This window comes from Triticum urartu, chromosome 5A, assembly GCF_056163025.1.
Source record: "Triticum urartu cultivar PI428250 chromosome 5A, HENAU_Tu73, whole genome shotgun sequence".
NCBI lineage: Eukaryota > Viridiplantae > Streptophyta > Magnoliopsida > Poales > Poaceae > Triticum > Triticum urartu.
In genome coordinates, this window is record NC_141877.1 from 279579925 (window position 1) to 279598226 (window position 18302).

At 48.1% G+C, this 18302-nt stretch overlaps 1 protein-coding gene across 1 annotated transcript; it reads left to right on the top strand.

The window, feature by feature from the left end:
- The first annotated feature begins 16640 nt into the window (after positions 1-16640).
- On the top strand, positions 16641-17501 carry LOC147971062 (putative E3 ubiquitin-protein ligase SINA-like 6). The gene is made up of 3 exons (XM_087523805.1): positions 16641-16724; positions 16807-17112; positions 17271-17501. The coding sequence occupies exons 1-3, from the start codon at positions 16641-16643 to the stop codon at positions 17499-17501; spliced, it is 621 nt and encodes a 206-aa protein (XP_087379931.1).
- Positions 17502-18302: the final 801 nt, after the last annotated feature.

Sequence of the window (18302 nt, forward strand, 5' to 3'; positions counted from 1 at the left end):
TGCATTATAGTATTAATATTTGCTCAAAATACCAATGGTGTCTTGGATTGATTATCAGCATCGAATCTACATCAGTACAAAATCCGCACAGCAGTAATCATCCAGCCAACAGGAAGACAAGTGAGGTACAAGACCAATGGAATATATTTTCAGTCAATGGTATGGATCATATACAAAGTTTTGGCTCAGAAATGAATGATGCTTGAAATATGTTATACTCTGAAAGAAAGCCAGAATGTGTTATGATCAACAAAGACAGTCAAATGATTTTTCTCATGCAAGTAACCCGCCGCAAAATATTATGGGTATGTGTATGGTTTTCAGTCTGCATATCACAAGTATGATGTCTTGGATATGAGAAACCCAGTCTTATTCCACACGCTATCGAAAGAAACTTATGATGCTAGCCTCCTCAATTTTTGTCGGTATAATATATGGAGAGTTTCCGATCCAAGATACTCAGTCTTCCACAACAAGACACCTCAGAAAAGCTTCTGGCATAAGGAATTGAATATTTCTCAACAAACAACAGTACGAAACCCAAGCTTCTCTAGCACGCTACCCAGAAAAAAGCTTCAAGCAGAAGCTAACGAGTCTTCCTCAGCAAGATACTCGGATAGCTTCTCTCGTAAGCCACTCAGTCCACTACAGTACCACACTATTGCACCGTCCTCTGAGATTTTATGGTGAGTTGGCAGTATATGGCAGTGCAATTCAAGGATCAAATTTGCAATAATTGTGTTAGAAGTACAATTTAGTCAAGACATATGCATGCCTCAAGAATTGACTGTCGGTTGCATATGATTCTTATATATATGGTGAGCATGCCTCCTGGGTCATATTGGTCAGTCATACGAGATGCGGCAAAGGTCAAGCAAATATACCTAAGAAAATTAAGATTCAACAACCTCATAAGTCATGCAAAGGAAGATAAGCAGAGATACATCTCATGTAATACAAGGATCGACAAGATCTAGAGATGACAATGCAGAATCAACAGTCTTGACAATGATCATCAAGGTCATTATTCCCGCAACTGACAGGGTGACATCATGAAATCTGCTCACCCTCTTGTATGATTGGCCTCAACAACAAGCTATGTACAGCTACAAGCCCTGAATATATGTCATACGTATGCGGAACAATGCCAAAAATATTGCACTAGCCACAGTCATGGTCATACAAAGAATCAAGGACATGTGTGGCCAAGTTATTTCAGTAACGTATCCTGACAAATAAAATCATGATCGTCAAAAGGATGAGACTGACAGCAAAGGTATGATGATTTTTGCGCGACCATCAGGGTCCGGATACCCAAGTCAGTTGGAGGTCACAATTTCATATGGATCCACAAAGGCATACCCTCAAAGGCCTACTCTGTTCTACAAGGACTTCATATCCCACTGAACCGCTTAAAATGGTTAGCGTGGAATATCCAAGTCTGCTCAATCAGATCCAAGATTCCTTTGCAACCTCAGCAGTTTGACTTCAATGGCAGTGTTAAAGCATCTCATAGACTATTACCACAGATGGGTATACCGACAAAATGGGTAAATCAAAAGCCAAACCATCAGCTCAGACCAGGTGTATTCACTGGTGGAACCAATTGCATGGACAACCTGTCATGAAAAGTATTTTTCCGCCAGCATACCTATCAAGACAGTCTCAAGAAATTAATATTTGAGGTACGCTACAGCTATAAGTCCATACCCCGTTATATTTCTCATGACAGAAGGCAGTCAAATCTTTGGTACATACCCCAGGCTCGAGTCAAAGAAATAAATCAAGATAAATCAGTACCCTCTGTGAGTGGTCAGATCTCGTCAGAAGAATGGCTATAATTCTCAACATTATTTGAACCCAAAAGGCATGCATTTCTTTGAGCAACCCCATTGCAGAAGTAAAAAGGTTTTCATGACAAAAGGAAAATTTATGCTCAGATCCATTGGATATCACCGCAGATATGAGAGAACCAATGTCAGCAAGAGGAACTGGTATATGAGCAAAAGTCTGACAGAATTTGGGAAAGGTGAACCAAACCACCCCAGAGCAAGGTAAGTTGATCATCTGAAATTCTCAGGGGAACAATAAATAGAGGAAAAGGATACTCGAGTTGGAAACGGTGTCCTTAAGTCATACTTGTTCCCTGAGCAACCAAATCTCGAGGGCGAGATTTCTTTAAGGGGGGAGGTTTGTAACAGCCTAGTTTTTGGCCCTTTTCTTTTTTCCTTCGATTTATTTGATTTTTGATCTGTTTTCCTTTTTGGAGTGGTTCTGTGGCCTTGCAACCTGGGAGATCATCATTTCTTCTTCTTCAAAGTGGCTCATCATTCTCAAATCATCCCAAGACCATGTCACTTCACTTATTGACCAAACCCTCAAAATCCTTTTCTAGGGAATATTCATTTTTCTATTAAAGGAATAACCCTAATTGCCCTAGGTTGTGAAGCAACCTATATTTCTATCACTCCAAAAATTCCTGAATAATTCTCATAAATTGTTTGGGTCATATATTCCTCAAATATGTCAAAAACCTTCCTTGCCTAGTTCAAAAATAATCCATCAATATTCCTTCTTCTATTCTATCCTAAATGGCATTTTCTGAAGGAAGTGCCATTTTTCTTATCTTGTTTCCTCCCAAAAATTTTGGGCATTCTTTCATGTCGAAATAATTGTCTCATGAAAACATTCAACTTCATTTGCCTAGCCAATCTTCCTTGGTGATTTTTCAAAGTTTTTGTCAGACAGAAGGCTTTGTGAAGGAAGTACTAGCTAGGAGTATCCAAATGAGTTGAAATTTTCACACTCCTTCATATGCTCATATCATTACCCTCCTCCAATTTTCAGCCCTATCCAATCATCTATGTGAGCACAGGATCAAATCTTTGCTTCTATCAATATTTTCAGGTTGTGAAGAAAGTGTATTTTATATTGCTTCATTTTGGCTGAGCATTCTCATGACTACAACACCTCCCTCCACAAATTTTGGGATCAATTTCTCAAGCAAATATTTCCCTAGATTTTTTGCAAGTTCCTGGACATGGTGGATGTTTGTGAAGCAAGTACCATTTTGGCTTGTCCAATTTGGTATGAAAATTTTACAGTATTTTCATATGTCCAAATCATAATTCCTTGCCAAATTTCAGCTCAAGTTGATACTCCATGTGAGTGCACCTTCCTGATCAAGCTTGTGGACCAATAATGGTAGTTACAAAGCAACTCTATTGTTTTGTGCTCCATTTTCCTCCAAAAACTCCAGGATTATAGTTAATCATCCAAGACAACTCATTTGGCCCCAATCAGTACTTTGTTGAGCACAGTGGCTTGATAAAGTTTAATGCAGCAAACTTTAATCGATGCCTAACTCAGACACATAGCCTCTTCTCTCACGTTTTCACCACCCATAGTCTCCAGTTTGGAAGAACTTCACCATAGGCATAGTTTGCAATCCTCTTGTGACCTCCCTGTGCCTTGTCTTGTGGTGATCGCATAGCTGGCATGCAATTCACACGCTCTGTGTGTTGTGGCCGCGTCCAGGATGTCTTCTAGCTTCAGCCTCTCCTCCTCTCATTGTCTTCTCACGCGTGAGCATGTCCGGTGGCTTCACCTCGTCATCGTCGTCTCCCTGGACCCCTCTCCCTCTCTGGAAACCTCCTCGTCGGCGCTCACCGCCGCGCGCCCATGGGTGCACAGTGCCGACATGGCATTGAATGCGCCCATCCTGTTCCACCCCATGCTTCCTTGGCTCCCTCTGCCCCCGTGAGACCCTTCACTGATCCTTCCCCGTCGTCTACCAGTGAGCTTGGGTGCATGCACACGCGTCCGCGGCACCAGCCACGTGTCCGCGGCGACGCTACCTCCACCACCTCGCCACGCGCCTATTTAAGGCCTCCCTGACTCTGTCTCTCTTCACCACTGGCCTCCCCATCCTCCTCTGACCCCGCCCAACCTCTTCCCCGAGCACCACAGCCCCTCTACTCGTCCTCCGTCCACCATGGCCGCCGTGAAGCTCGGCTTAAATCTGAGCCATCCGGTCCCCTCCACCCACTGACCTCACCAGCATCTTCCCCGTGCTCCGAAGAACCTCTCCACCACCCGAACCTCTCGCCAAAGTGCCCCTAGCCGTGACCCCAAGATTTGGCCGCCGTCGCATGCTCTTTGCCTTCGCGACGCGCCTCCACCCTGTCCCTCCACGGCGCCCGTAGCATGCCCAGATGTACGTGTCGCTCGGTCTCACTGGTAGCCTCGACACTGCTGGAGCCGTCGAGGCGGTCGCCAGCATCGCCCCTCCCCTGTCCCCTCCTCTGCTTCGGTCGGACCAGTGAGGGAAGGAAGGAGAAGGCCAGAAAGGAGAGAGAGCACGGTGGGCCCCGCCCGTCAGTGACCCAAGGCCCGGCCCCGTGATAACGCACAAGTATAGGGGATCGTTTGTAGCCTTTTTCGATAAATAAGAGTGTCGAACCCAATGAGGAGCTAAAGGCAGAATAAATATTCCCTCAAGTTCTATCGACCACCGATACAACTCTACTCGCACACTTGACGTTTGCTTTATCGGAAACAAGTATGCAACTATTTTGTAGCTGTCGCGGGATTTTCGCGGCCACCTATGGGACCGGGTGGCCCCTTGTTGGCTTGGCAGGGGGGACGGCATTGCACAAAGAGCAGACCGGCGTACGGCAGCGTGTCGGGGAGCACACAAACAATTTACCCAGGTTCGGGCCGCCACGAGGCGTAAGACCCTACTCCTGATTTAGTGGATTGATGGAAGAATGAATGTGGTGGTGCGTAGTATACTTGCCGGCAAGGTTTTCCCGTGGCGACTACGTGCGTGTGGTGGCTTGGGGTTGTCAACTTTTCTAACCTTCTAACCCCTCCTATGAGTGCCATGGGCCTCCTTTTATAGATTAAGGGGTCACCACAGTGACAAAGTTCTATCCACTGATATGATAGCAAATAGTACTATCATACCTAACTCTGTTAGCTGACAGGGTGTATCATATGCGCCGCTTAGTGTCACATCATTGGGTGCTCGGCAAGGCCTGCGGGCTATCTTGCCAGCTCCGCACCTGATCTCTTGACACGTCACAGGACGAGTGTCATCTGTTGGCTTCTCTGTAGGAAGTGGCTGCCATGTGGTGAATGGCTGCCACTTAATCATCTTGCATCTTGACACTGCATTGATGGATGATGCGAGTCGTGCCTGAGTGGTTGGTGGGGTGGTTCTGCCCTCGCAAGCCCCGGCAGGCTCTGCCGGGGATCCTCGGTTGCTTTGCTTCTGGTGGTGGCCTCGCCCCTTGCCGGGCTCACCTTCCCAGCAAGGGAGGCCCTTCTCTTGCCGATATCTTGCTTCTTAAACTCAATCTTAGTCCTTTTGAGCTGAATGTTGGTTCTTCAAATCTCTTGGTTCTTCAATCTCTGACTTGACCTGGTGCTTCAATCCTAATCTTGTGCATGTGCACAGTTGGTCAACAGACCCAGGGTTTGTTGCACTGACAGAAGTCCCCGGGCCTGCCCCTAATGCGCTGCTGAGCGTCGTTGGGGTAGGGCCTAATGAGTGCATAGGCAAGGTTGCTGAATGGGTTGGCCCCTTAAGTTTTCTGTTGCTACTTCATCAGCCTTGATTTCGGGCCAGTTTCCGGTTTTCCCGCGTGCATTGTGTGCGGCATTGTGGAAGAACTTGGATCATGGCCCGTGGATTCTCCTCGCACCAAGAGCATGGGGCAGAAACTTCTACCCCACTTGCCCCCCGTTCCGCACGCACCCTGCCACATGTCCTGCATGCATTGGGCGCTGTAGGTGGTGGATGCGGAGGACATGGGGGAGAGTGCCATGGCAGAAATCTGAGCGTCGACGGTGGGAGCAGAAGGGCGGCTTTGACCCTCAGAGTCATAGTGGGTGCAAAGAGGCCATATTGGAGGAGAGGGGCGGCCGTTTCCCGTAAGAAGAACTAGCCCCCTGCCTCATTCCCTATAAAAAGGGCCAGGGCAATGTTCTCCTGCACACACTACAAAAAAAGACACATTCATGACATTTTGGGTCGAACGAAATTTTTTCTGTCATGCTTATGACACTTCTATGACGATAATTGTGACAAAACCTGGTATCATCATAGATGTGGCGGGCTCCTACTTCTATGAAAAAAAATCATGATAGAAAATGGGCCTTTCGTCCTGGGCGGGCCGGAGATGCAGCTGCATGACATTCTTTGGGCCATCCATGACGGAGAAAACCATGGTAGAAGCGAGGGCGAGGAAAATATCGGGGGAATTCTCGGTTACGGTGGGTGGTCGGGGGCCGAGGCGATGCACATTTCTCTCATACGTACACGCATGTGCGCGAGGCGTTGCACTCTAATTGAGCCCGAGCGAGGCGTTGGGCTCTAACTCAACCCGAGCGGTTGCACTGCAGGCTACGCGTTACTGAACCCGAGCGATTGATCGATCCCTTGTAGTTAACTGAACCCGAGTGATTCCTTCAATACTGCTACTAACTGAAGCCGATCAATGCTGCCTCTAGATGAACAGTTCCCGATGGGGGTTGGATGAATAGGAACCCATGGTAGTAGAGGCCATTGCCGCTGGATGAACAGTACCCCGATCGATCGAGCTGGTGGATGAACAAGACCCCGTGGAGGGCTGGATGAATAGGTCCCCATGGAGGGCTGGTTGAACAGTAGCCGGTGGAGGGCTGGTTGAACAGTAGCCGGTGGAGGGTTGGATGAACAGTAGCCCGTGGAGGGCTAGTTGAACAGTAGCCGGTGGAGGTTGGATGAACAGGAGCCCATGGATGTAGAGTCGCAGGTGGAGGCTGGAGGAGGTCGATGGTGGATGAACAGTATCACGTGGAGGCTAGAGGAGGTCGACGGTGGAGATGAACAGTATCCTGTGGAGTCTTGTTTTGCGGTACACCACACCCCTCTCGATGAACAGGACCCCCGTTTTGATCGTAGCACTCCAACACGAGTCCGTTTCCTCTGTTTTGTGCTATGCCACACCCCTCCCGATCAACAGGACCCTGTTTCGATCGTAGGATGTCTGTTTCCTCCGTTTTGCGGTACGCCAGACCCCTCCCGATGAACAGGATCCCGTTTCCACCATGGCCGGTCGAACACAAGTCCGTTTCCTCTGTTCTGCGGTACGCCAAGCCTCGTTTCCATCGGCTGTTCCGTCCAAGCCGGTTGGCTCCCGATGAACAGCATGTGTTCCGTTGCCTCCTGATGAACACGACACATTTCATTGGCTCCCCATGAACACGACGACGATGCAGTTTCTCCATTCCGACCCAGCCACAGCCATGTACATGAGCCCTGGCCGTACGTATGCGCAAGTAGGCGTTCGAGACCCCGCCCGTATGTACGTATGTGGCCGTATTTACTTTCTTGCACCCTGGCCGCTGTACATACGTGTACATGCTACGTGCGCACCTCTACTATGACACATGCCCTTCCTTACACGGCCACGGTTCATCGCTGCAGCCTGCAGACAGACCGATCGACCACTATGTACGTACACGTTCATGACCAGAATGACAACACTACGTACGCTTCGACCGGGTCGGTCCCGACTATCACGCACTTGTGTGCGAAGATGTAGCTGGTGGGTCCCAGAAGTCAGGGGGCGAATTATTTTTTTGCCCGTAATATGGACGCACTTCCTTGAGTGCGAAGATGTAGCTGGTGGGTCCCAGCAGTCATGGGGAGAAAACATTATTTTTCAGGGTAAAAAAGATGCAGTTGCATGCATGCGTCCATGGGCGTGGTGCGTCCCCACTATCAGCCTCTCATGTACAGTCATCTTCCGATGAGTCTCATTTGTTGACCACGTTGACCACATCGTGCCGAGCGCACCATGGACGGTGGACGACGGCGAGGCCCAAGACTGGAACGACCCGGAGATGGAGAAGACGTGACAATGGAGTCGCAGATGGAGAGCAGTGGGAAACTTGACTGGTTCGGGTGCACGGCAGCACTGCCGCCCATGGGAGACAGGAGCAAGAACAGAGGTTGAAGAAGGAGCACGGCTGTTGAATTAACATCCAACGGTCCAGCTGCTAGAATCATTTGTTGATTAAGTTGACAAAGCCCTGCATACACATCTGCTTAGCAGGCCCACAAGTCAGCCACCAAATCTGCTGGGCCCAGCTGTCACCAGGAGGAATCTTTTTTCGCATAACAAGGAGGCACTTCCTTCCGTGTGAAGATACAGCCGGTGGGTCCCATCTGTCAAGGGGAGGAAACGGCTTAATAAGGAGGAACTTTCCTTGCGTGCAACCATGGACCTTGTGGGTCCCAGCCATCAGGCTCTTCATGTACAGTCCTCTTTCGATGACTCATTTGTTGACCACGCCATGCCGAGCGCAACGAGGTGGTGGACGATGGCGAGGCCCCAGACAGGAATGACCCGGAGATGGGGAAGACGCGGCAGTCGAGTCACAGACAGAGAGGAGTGGGAAACTTGACTGGTTTAGGTGCGGGGTGGGCCTACACTAGGCAGAGAATAACAGGAGGTGCGGAGTGGAGGGATGGCCTGGCCGTCGGCAGGGTAGCGTTTTGCTGAGGCGCGCAAAACAACGCCGCTGGATGCCGGAGGCTGGAGCAGGCGGTCCCGGCAGCGCTGGGGGAAGAAGACGAGATATTGAAGAAGAATGCCGGCCGTTGGATGTAAATCCAACGCCTTGCTTAGGCTTCGACCTACTAGCCCACATGTCAGCCAGTCCATTTGTTTTCAGTCACTTTGGTGGGCTGGATGAAACAATAATGTAGCATCTTTGCAGTCCGTTTATATATATGGTAGAATTTAAAGCCCATTTGCATTTTTCTCAAAATCCGCGGACTTGCTGGGCTGGGTGAAAATATCATGTTGGGTTGGACGGAGAAATGTTATAAAACATAAACACATGATTGCACGTCTATTACTACATTGGTCAGTAAAATCTTTGCAAGCTTATGTACGCAATCACTAGGACTTAACTTGCCAAATTATATATAAACAATTATTATTAATTTGTGAGAACTTACAATTTACGAAATAAAATATCATTTTAATTTGATGAGTTAATAGGACGTGGGGTATTATTATTTTTTAGGCTAGACATGGGACAGTTGAGTTGGTTCTAGGGAAAAGTACTGGGAGAAAACTCAGTTTACATCAAAAAAGAAAGTGGGAGAAAATTCAAATATAGGATTAGTGAAAATGAAAAATAAAGGAAGTGGGAAGGTCTATAAAATGGTTGGACGAATGACAGGTTTAACGAAACCTTCTGTTGTTTGGGTCTATAAAATAACGAACCGGAGCGGGGGAAGACGCAGGCGGAGGGGAGTATGAGGGTTGACTTGTTCGGGTGCAGGGTGGGCTGGTGGAGCTACGGCCGCCGGACAATGTGTGGGAGTAGAGGGATGGCCTGGCCAACGCCATAGGCTATGATGGCCAGCTGCTATATAGGAAGAGGACGAAATATTGAACAAAATAAAGAAATACAAATGGATAGGTGGTTGGTCCCATATGTCTGTGTACGAGACCTACTGGGTCCACCTGAGAAGGGAAATATGTTGGGAGGAAGGAGATTCAAAGCACGGCAGCCGAGTCAACTAGTTTTTTATACGGATGAGTGAACTAGTTACATACATAAGCAAATAGCCACAAAATAAATGGGTTAATGGGTTCTTAAAAGAAATATTTCAGACAAAACATATAATTACGACACATAGGCTAATGCATGAAACACTCAGATGATAAAGGTGCTTATAAACAGATAAAGTACAACATCTAGAACTTCTTGGCACGCTTGATCATGACGCTGCGGCTGTCCGTGTACTCGTCGGTTACGGGAAGCAGACACGCCCTCATGTCCAAGATCCGCATGTACATGTCGTAGCATGCGTATGCGTCCTTGACTGTGTAGGTTATGCAGGATAACATTGTATCGTTGTCTTCTTTCATGTTGGCGTATCAGGGGTCGATAATGCTGTCGGCGAGGTCAACCACGGAGTCCTTCTCCTCCCATTGCCGATGATCTTGTATTGCTTCTGGATGTCAACAAGCTTGTTGCACCAGATGGCCGAATTGTCGCGTTCTTCCTTCTCTCCACCGTAGCGAAGGTGCAGTCGGCGCTGCCGATGAAACGGGCGAATGCTCCAAAACCTCTGATGGACCTACAGAAATGGTAGACGAGAACCTCGTCCCGCACACATACCTGGGTGACGGCGATCCGCTGGTCCCTGTCAGTAGACGAATGGACAGGCACAAGGTATAGTCCTGCGACCTTGTGCTTTCACGTCCTATAGGTATTGCTTGAACTTGGCGAGGCAGAGCTTCAGCGAGTCCGGATCATTGGTATACATCACATTCAACTTGGTCCAGCCATAGGACTAAACGGCGAACTCAAAGGGGAACTCCTTGCTGAAGTCCATATCTAGCAGGCTCACCCCTCGAATCGCCATTGGAGTCTCTTCAAGTGAACGAGTGGGTAGGCGGCGGCAGCAGTTCGTTTTTTCAGCTCTTCGGGAACTGGATTCAACAGTAAACTGAGTGTGTACATGCAACAACAGTTACTACCCCTCCCACGCCCACTGCACGCCCGGTAGAAGATGCACCCTCGGCGCATTCAAACGCCTCCATTAAGAAACCTACTCCGGCCACACGTCGGTTCACGAGCGGGTCAGTATTGGTACTGTAATAACAAGAGTTAGTGTTCACTTTACTTAAATTTAATTAGCTTTAATAGAAATTTGTACTTAAAACAAGCAATGCATTGGCTCAGTCTATCAGTGCCACAGGATCAACATGCACAACAATTAGAACTATTATTCTCAAGACGCACACGATCAGCACATTTGTCGCATTTTCACACAGATAATACTACCAAGTTTGAACTGTTTGTTATGGCTGTTGTCATCTGCATCATCATGTCGTGTTTCCCAGCTTGCAAGATTCAGGACCAACAAATAAGAACCAAATAATAAGTACAACAAAGATGCCTACACATCTCATTGATTCCCATCTTGCAAGATTCATAACCAACAAATAAGATTCAAATAATAAGTACAACAAAGATGCCTACACATCTCATTAATTTCCAGCTTGCAAGATTCAGAACTAACCCATTAGAGCCTTTTGATAAAGTGAATATCGGGATTAAATCCATCTTGGCTAGCCTTTTTAGATATTTCAAATGGAATACAACATACGGATGTATGTAGACATATTTTAGAGTGTATTAGATTCACTCATTTTGCTCCGTATGTAGTCACTCCCTGGAATCTCTAGAAAGACATATATTTGGGAAAGGAGGGAGTACTATACTAATAAAACATTAAGGCCACGACATGATGCAGTGCTAGTTACAGGAGGCAAGAAGAAGAGATGCATCCATCGACGACGTCCACCTCCTCGACTCAGAGCGTCAGCCCATCGAACGACAGCTAAGTAGCAGCGGCTCTCGTGGCCAGGTCAACGTGCTTCTGAACAATGGCGTCCAAAGATTCCAGCCGCTAGAAGAAGGCCAACATCTTTCTGTCCTCGCTGGCCTTGTAGTGGCCTATGTAGACGATTTCCTTGTAGACGTGCATGTGCAGGTCGACGGTTTCTTCTGTGGCGAGGCGCTGCGCGGCGAGCGCGGCCTTGAGGTGCACATTCTTCGTCGCGACCTCCGGCACCTGCAGGGCCACCAGGGCTTGAAAGAGTTCGTCACCATGGAGGCCGATGAGGGTGGCAAGCAATGAGGAGCCTGGGCGCGTGGGCTGGAGCAGTACGGCAAGGTCGTCTGCGCGCTTCTTGACAGCAGTGAAATGCGGATGGAGTTGACCATCATGTCGTCCATGCGAGAGGCAAAGCCAGAGTCGGCAAGGGCTACGACGCCGACGGTCGCCAGCGCCGCCTGGAAACGCTGCACGGTGCAGGGCCATAGGCCGGCGCCTTGGATGATTTGGCACAACCGACTGCCGCTCGCGTCCATCGCCTCCATAGGTGCTTGTGGCTTCTGGTCACTTGCTCTTGGATTGGAGTGAGCAGTGTTGCGCAGAGACTACGAGTAGATGGATTGGAGTGGTGGGGCGCCTTTATATGAGAGTCCAAGCTCTGTTGCATTCACATCGTGCTGGCTCTATTCTACTTCTCCAATTAATTTCCTCTGCATGTAATTGAGGATGCATCATTGATCGTTCAACATCTCAGGAACCGCTACCCTCTCCATCATTGGCATTCAAGCACCTATGGAGGAGACTGCCACTCACGTCTATCGCGTGTCAGGAGATGTTCCCGTTGATGACGAGGTGCCTATGGTGACTTTGTAAATTTCAAGATGATAGTATACTCAATATTGTGCACCGCGACCAAGGCGGAGAGGAAAACGAGAGAACTACATATTTATTTACGGTGTAGATTCACTCATTTTACTCCATATGTACTCCATCTCGGTGTAGTCTAGTCACTTGTTGAAATCTCTAGAAAGGCAAATACTCCTTTCTGGTGTACAGGGCTATACTAGCAAGTACTACAATAGTGGGCTCACATACCTGGCTATATGCGTGCTCCAAGGTTCGCAACTGCCACGTTCGGGTTACGCTTGGCTCTTTGCCACTTCAAGAAGACGAACAATGATGTTACTACTACTGCTTCTACAGTATCGAATCCACTGCTGCATGTCTGTCCACCGCGAGCGGGAGGGATAGCTTGTTGTAGTACTACTCCCTCCTTTCCGGTTTATAGGGCTTATCTCAAAATATCACGCGCATTCCATTTGGAGAGCGGCGTCCTAGACCGACTGACCGCCTGGCGTGCGACGCGAACGCGATGGGCGTGCTGTATACTGTACTCCGTAAATGTGTACTGCCGTTTTCTTGAGGCTTTGCTCCATGGCACAATCCATGGGTACAAAATTAGTATACTATACTATTTAAAAGTCGAGGGCGGGGCTTTTCCCGTGTGGTAGGTGGGGCAGTTCCGCCTAGTCGGTTCGACACAGACGCAAGAAGATGAGGGAGTAGGCTGCTACAAACGTAGGGTTGTGTGATTTGACAGCGAGTTACTGCTGGACAGGTGGGGCCCGGTGATTTCACTTGCCATTATCATTTTAACTGCGGAGCTACGACCGGTGTGAGTCTCCCGATTCCTGACCACCTCCATACAGGTGCCTCTCCTGATGCTCCACCATGTAGAGGCTGGCTCTTGCATGAGAGCCCACTCCTCCACTTTTTCCTTGCCTCTTTCCCCCACATATGCAAAAATGCCATGTAAAGCGAGCTTATAGCCCACTATTGTACTTGATCCTATAGGTGCTAAGCCTGCCACATAGGCGTAAAGTTTGACGTGGCAAGTTAATTAAGAAGAGAGAGACTAGTTTGGTGACCCCAGGAAGAAATGGTGCTAAGCGCGTGTACCTAGATGAAGCAAACTTAGCAACAAAAAACTAAGCACCTATGCATTGGGGACTTGAGTTGCTAAGCCATTTAATGCCCATAGCACCTCATCTAAGCACCATTTCTTTGGAAGAGGTCACTCCTTGGCCAATGCAATAAATACTAGGAAGAAAGAGATAGAGAGAAGTAAACAAAAAATACTCTTATAGCCAACCTTATAGCTAACCTTGCTGTATTATGAGTGACTAAGTGATGACTATGTATGACATGCCAACATCAGATAGCCTAACGCACCGTGTAAATCTCCAAGGGCGCGACCGCGCGAGAGAGGCGACGGTCATGGTAGGCGCGACCATGATATGGGCTGCTAGCAGCCCTTGGATCTGATATCGAACGATCGCATGCTAAGTTGCTGAAAATTTGCAGAATAACCCTCCATGATAGGATATTCACCCATAGGTCTAGAATCACGCCATGCAACCGTTCGATCTCAGATCCAAGGGCTCTCGGAATCATCGTATCACCTGTAATTTTCCCGACGCTTGACATGACATTGAAAGCCATTTAATTGGGCGTCAAGTAGACATGACATCTAATTGGGCCCCCATAGTACTGTGCATGAATCCATTTATCCACCAAGCAAGCCACTACCCTGTCGTTCACACGCCCTCCCCCCTCCCCCCCTCGGCATTTTTACAATCGATAAACCACTCCTAGTCGTCCCGTCCTTTCACATTATGACAGTTCCACTAATCCTAGCCCTCCTCCCAAATCCATGGCGTCCCAAATCTTCATGCTCGATGGTGAGTACAAGGTTAGAACCATCACCGGCGATGCGTTCGATGTCATCTACACCCGTTCTTCCGCGACGGTGAAAGGATGCCTTGATCGCTTCAGATGCATGTTCAAAAACTCAAATGATGAGTGGGTCGCTGGGCTAGATGTTGAGTACACCACAGTCCTGGGAGAAGAGAAGAATCTAAAGGAGGAAGAGAGGAAGAAGCCCGCCGTGATCTAGGTTTGTGTGCATGACGTATGCTTGGTCTACCACATATGCCATGCTGACGTTGAGTGCGAGGAATTTAATAAGTTCCTCAAGGGCGACCGAGTCAAATTCATTACTGTAGACTTTACCGAACGACATAAGAGTCTTGGAATGGATAGGCCTCATTGTAGGAAAACCCTTTGACTTCCAAAATAATGGGGTGGTGTCCTCCCGTGATAAGCCTTCAATGCTGACCCTGGCAGGAGCCATGGTTCATCCTTCGTACGGTAAACTAAAGAAACCTTCCCACACGTTTCATCATGCATGTCAATGGAATGTACTAGATATAGACCACATCCACTATGCTGGAATGGATGGCTACCTTTGTTTCAGTATCTACAAGGGTTGGATGAAGAGCAAGAGCCAAGTGTGCGGTTCAAGCAAAGAAGTATCAGCCAAGAGGAAGAGGGACAAGGACGAAGTCGAGGACGTGGACGAGGACTCCGAGTAAGGTGGCAGTGTCGTTGCTCATGGTGGTTCTAATGCAGTGTCTACCGGATTAGTTGCTTAGTTTAATTTCTGGCGTGCTTAGTTTTATTTGAGGGGTGTGTTGTGCTGAGCCCCCAGCAGAACTATGTTATGTTTCTTCTCGTTACTTTAACTCTTCAGTGCGTACATACTAGTATTTCTTATAGTTGATCTTTTAGTTGGTATAGTACTACGACTACCACTCGTTTCTTCACATTATATATGTATAATATATATGGCCAACATCATATAGCTAGCAAATTAGTTGTCAAAGAATTTCAGGGTGCTTAGTTTTGTCAAAGAATTTCAGGGTGCTTAGTTTTGTCAAAGAATTTCAGGGTGCTTAGTTTTATTTGAGGGGTGTGTTGTGCTGGACACCATTATTGTGACTCAAATCTCTTTTGCCATGTTATAATGACATAAATACCGATGGACCAACATGCCAGCTCTCCCTCTATCTCACTACAGTAAAATAAAGTGTGGGGCCTACTTGATCCCAACAACGTTCTTATTTTCCTGTAAAATTGTTCGCTTGGTTACTCCTGACAAGCGGGGGACACACTTATCATTGTGAGAATCGGCTTATTTTTGTCATGTAACATGGTCAACAGGTTTGACATGAAAATCATAATGTCTAATGGCATTTTTGAGCAAACATCTAACTTAATGATGGCATTTTTGAGATATCTAATTGCATTTTTGAGAAGGCATCTCACGGATCGATGGCATTTTTGAGTAGTTGTAACTTCTAATGCCAAAACCGAGAAGTGATACACAACTAGTTGGATAGCTTGTTGTAGTATTAGTATAAGCAAAAGCCTGTCCTCGTCTGCAAGCCACCGCGCGCATGGGTGAGGGAGAAGGCGTGTAATAGTAAAATCAAGCTTCTCCTTGTTGTACGAGTTGACGCGACACATCATAGCACTGGCCCCACATGGTTGCCTCTAAACTTGGTTGAAAGACCCGCAGTGTAGAATACTCCATTTGCTGCAACCTCTAACATTTACCCCACCACAAATTAAAATATATATTCCTATCTTGACTAGATGAGCGTGCAAACTACAATCACCAGGATGACAGGTAGGGCTAGAAGATTATTTTAATAAAAAAGCATGGAGCCAACCCCAACGATTTTAAGCTTACAGGCACGGTACACTCTATCCTGGACTACTCTACACATGAAACTGCCACACGAGCGTCCAGGCTGTGCTTGGCTCTTCGCCTCTTCGGGAAGTCGAACAATGATGGAGTACTACTGCATGCTTCTAGCCATCTGACACCGATTGAACTGCTGCATGTCCACCGCGTGTGGGAGGGGGAGCGTGTAGCGAATGAAAGCTTCTCCTAGTCCTGCCAGCCACCACACTCATGGGCGAGGGAGGGACGCAGCTTCATTGACTTACTACTCCTGCCTTTGTGTGCATGACAGGTGGGCCCAACAGGTGGGTGGCCCACCTGTCATGCAGCCAAAGGCAGGTGCAGCCACCGGAGCTCAGCCCGCGAGGGAGAGGGCGCTGTAGTAATCAAACTTCTCGGTCTTGTACGACTTGACGTGACACATCAAAGCACTGCACTCGATATATTTCAATAATTTGCATTTACCGATGCATGTCATGACTCTCCTTTTGATACTTGCATGTGTTGATATAATGCACCTTGAAGTAGTATGAATATTATGTGACGGTAAAGCTTCGTAATGCCCCGACCCTAATAAAGCGAGAGATGGTTGTGCACGAGGAGGGCAAGATCATGCAGATGGAATAGGACCTGACGATGGAGCTCTCTGTGGTCTCGATGGACCTCAGCTTGCTCCACTGCCCCTTGTGCCTCCGCCCCTTGAAGCCTCAAGTGTATGAGGTTTGAATACACCTCGTCTGTTTGGTTGATCGAACAAGGTGTAGGTTTCTTGATTGATGTGCTATTCGATTGATTTGTGCAGTGCAAGGGAGGGCACCTGGCCTACACGAACTGTCGCATCGAGCGCCCCGGGAACCAGCGGCAGTGCCAAAAGTGCGAGCGCGACAGTGGCTTCGACGTGTGGAACACAGTGGTGGATGCCGTCCTCTCCTCGGTGAGGGTGGAGTGCCCGCACGAAGGCTGTGGGCTCTACGTCACTTACCTCAAGCTCGCCGATCACCAGAGCGTCTGTCCACTCGCGCCCTGCAAATGCCCTATGCCCATCTGTGGCTACGAAGGCCCACTGCCGGCGCTCTCCCACCACATCAGCACCGTGCATCCCATGCCCGTGCACGGGATCTAGTACGGCAAGGCGCTCCACCTGCAAGTGCCACTGCCGGAGCCACGGCTCTTGCTATTTGCGGAGGAGGACAACCATACGTTTTTCTTGGTCAGCGGTGTGCTCGAAATCGGCATGCCTATCGCCGTGTCGGTCGTCTGCATCAGAGCGGGGGCATCCCCACTGCCGCACTACGTGGACAAGCTCTAGGCGAACGGCCCACCGGGGAGCCCAAAGGCAGGACCGGCGCCGACAAGGTGCAAATGGAGGTGACAAGCTGCAAGGATCCCGGCGATGTTGCAGTGCAGGAGCTAACCTTATTCATAGTTCCGCCCAAGCTGCTGGCCAGGGCTAAGATGGTGTCCCTCCACGTTCAAATTGACAAGCTCACGTCCTAAATGATTCTACAGTGCCTTCTGTTTATCTTAGTAATATGCTAACATAGGGGTTAGCTCGGTCTACTTTAGCTTAAGAGATGGTGGGTTTTGGTGGCGATGCAGCAATTACTTCGACATCAGATCAACAATTAAAGTAATTTCCAACAGTCGAATGGATATTTTGTGTCTATTGGATATAAAGATCCTTTGGGTAAGAAGTATAAGAGCATCTCTAATAGGTTGTCTATATGGATGCCTATACTCGTTTTCCACGACGTGAGCCCAAAACAGGCATCCAACAGCTTGTCTATATGGTCGTTCACATATATACATCCTCTAAATCGACCTCGACAATGTCCACGTCTGGACAATGTGAAGGCTCGTCTAAACTCAGCTGCAGCCACGATTTTTTGCTCTCCCCACCGACGGCCCACCTGTCATGGTCCCTGTATATTGACGTTCTGATGCAAAACTCAACGTGTATATGAGGGAATCTTTTTAGACCATTGTCTATATGAATATATAGACATCCAATATACACATGCTATTGGAGATGCTCTAACAGCTTATATGCTTGCTTGTTCAGGAAGTGTTGCATACTTGTGTGAGTTGACGCGACACATCAAAGTAGTAGTACTAGTAGTGCTCCCTCCGAACCTAATTTCTCTGTGCATAATAAGTCGAGGCGCAAATACCAAGGAGGGCCTGGTTGTGTCTATACTTGGACAACCCACCCGACCGCGCACCAGGCAGACGAAGCTCGTGTCGTGTTTGTGTCGTGTGCGGCCCGCACATTAACCAAAACCTCGTGCCTCCAGCTTA

Excerpts from the sequence above, each read along its gene's own strand:
- LOC147971062 (XM_087523805.1), top strand. The coding sequence starts at position 16,641 with ATGGAGCTCTCTGTGGTCTCGATGGACCTCAGCTTGCTCCACTGCCCC. Across the intron at positions 16,725-16,806 it reads TGAAGCCTCAAGTGTATGAG|TGCAAGGGAGGGCACCTGGC; the intron begins GTTTGAATACAC and ends TGATTTGTGCAG. Across the intron at positions 17,113-17,270 it reads GCACCGTGCATCCCATGCCC|AGCGGGGGCATCCCCACTGC; the intron begins GTGCACGGGATC and ends CGTCTGCATCAG.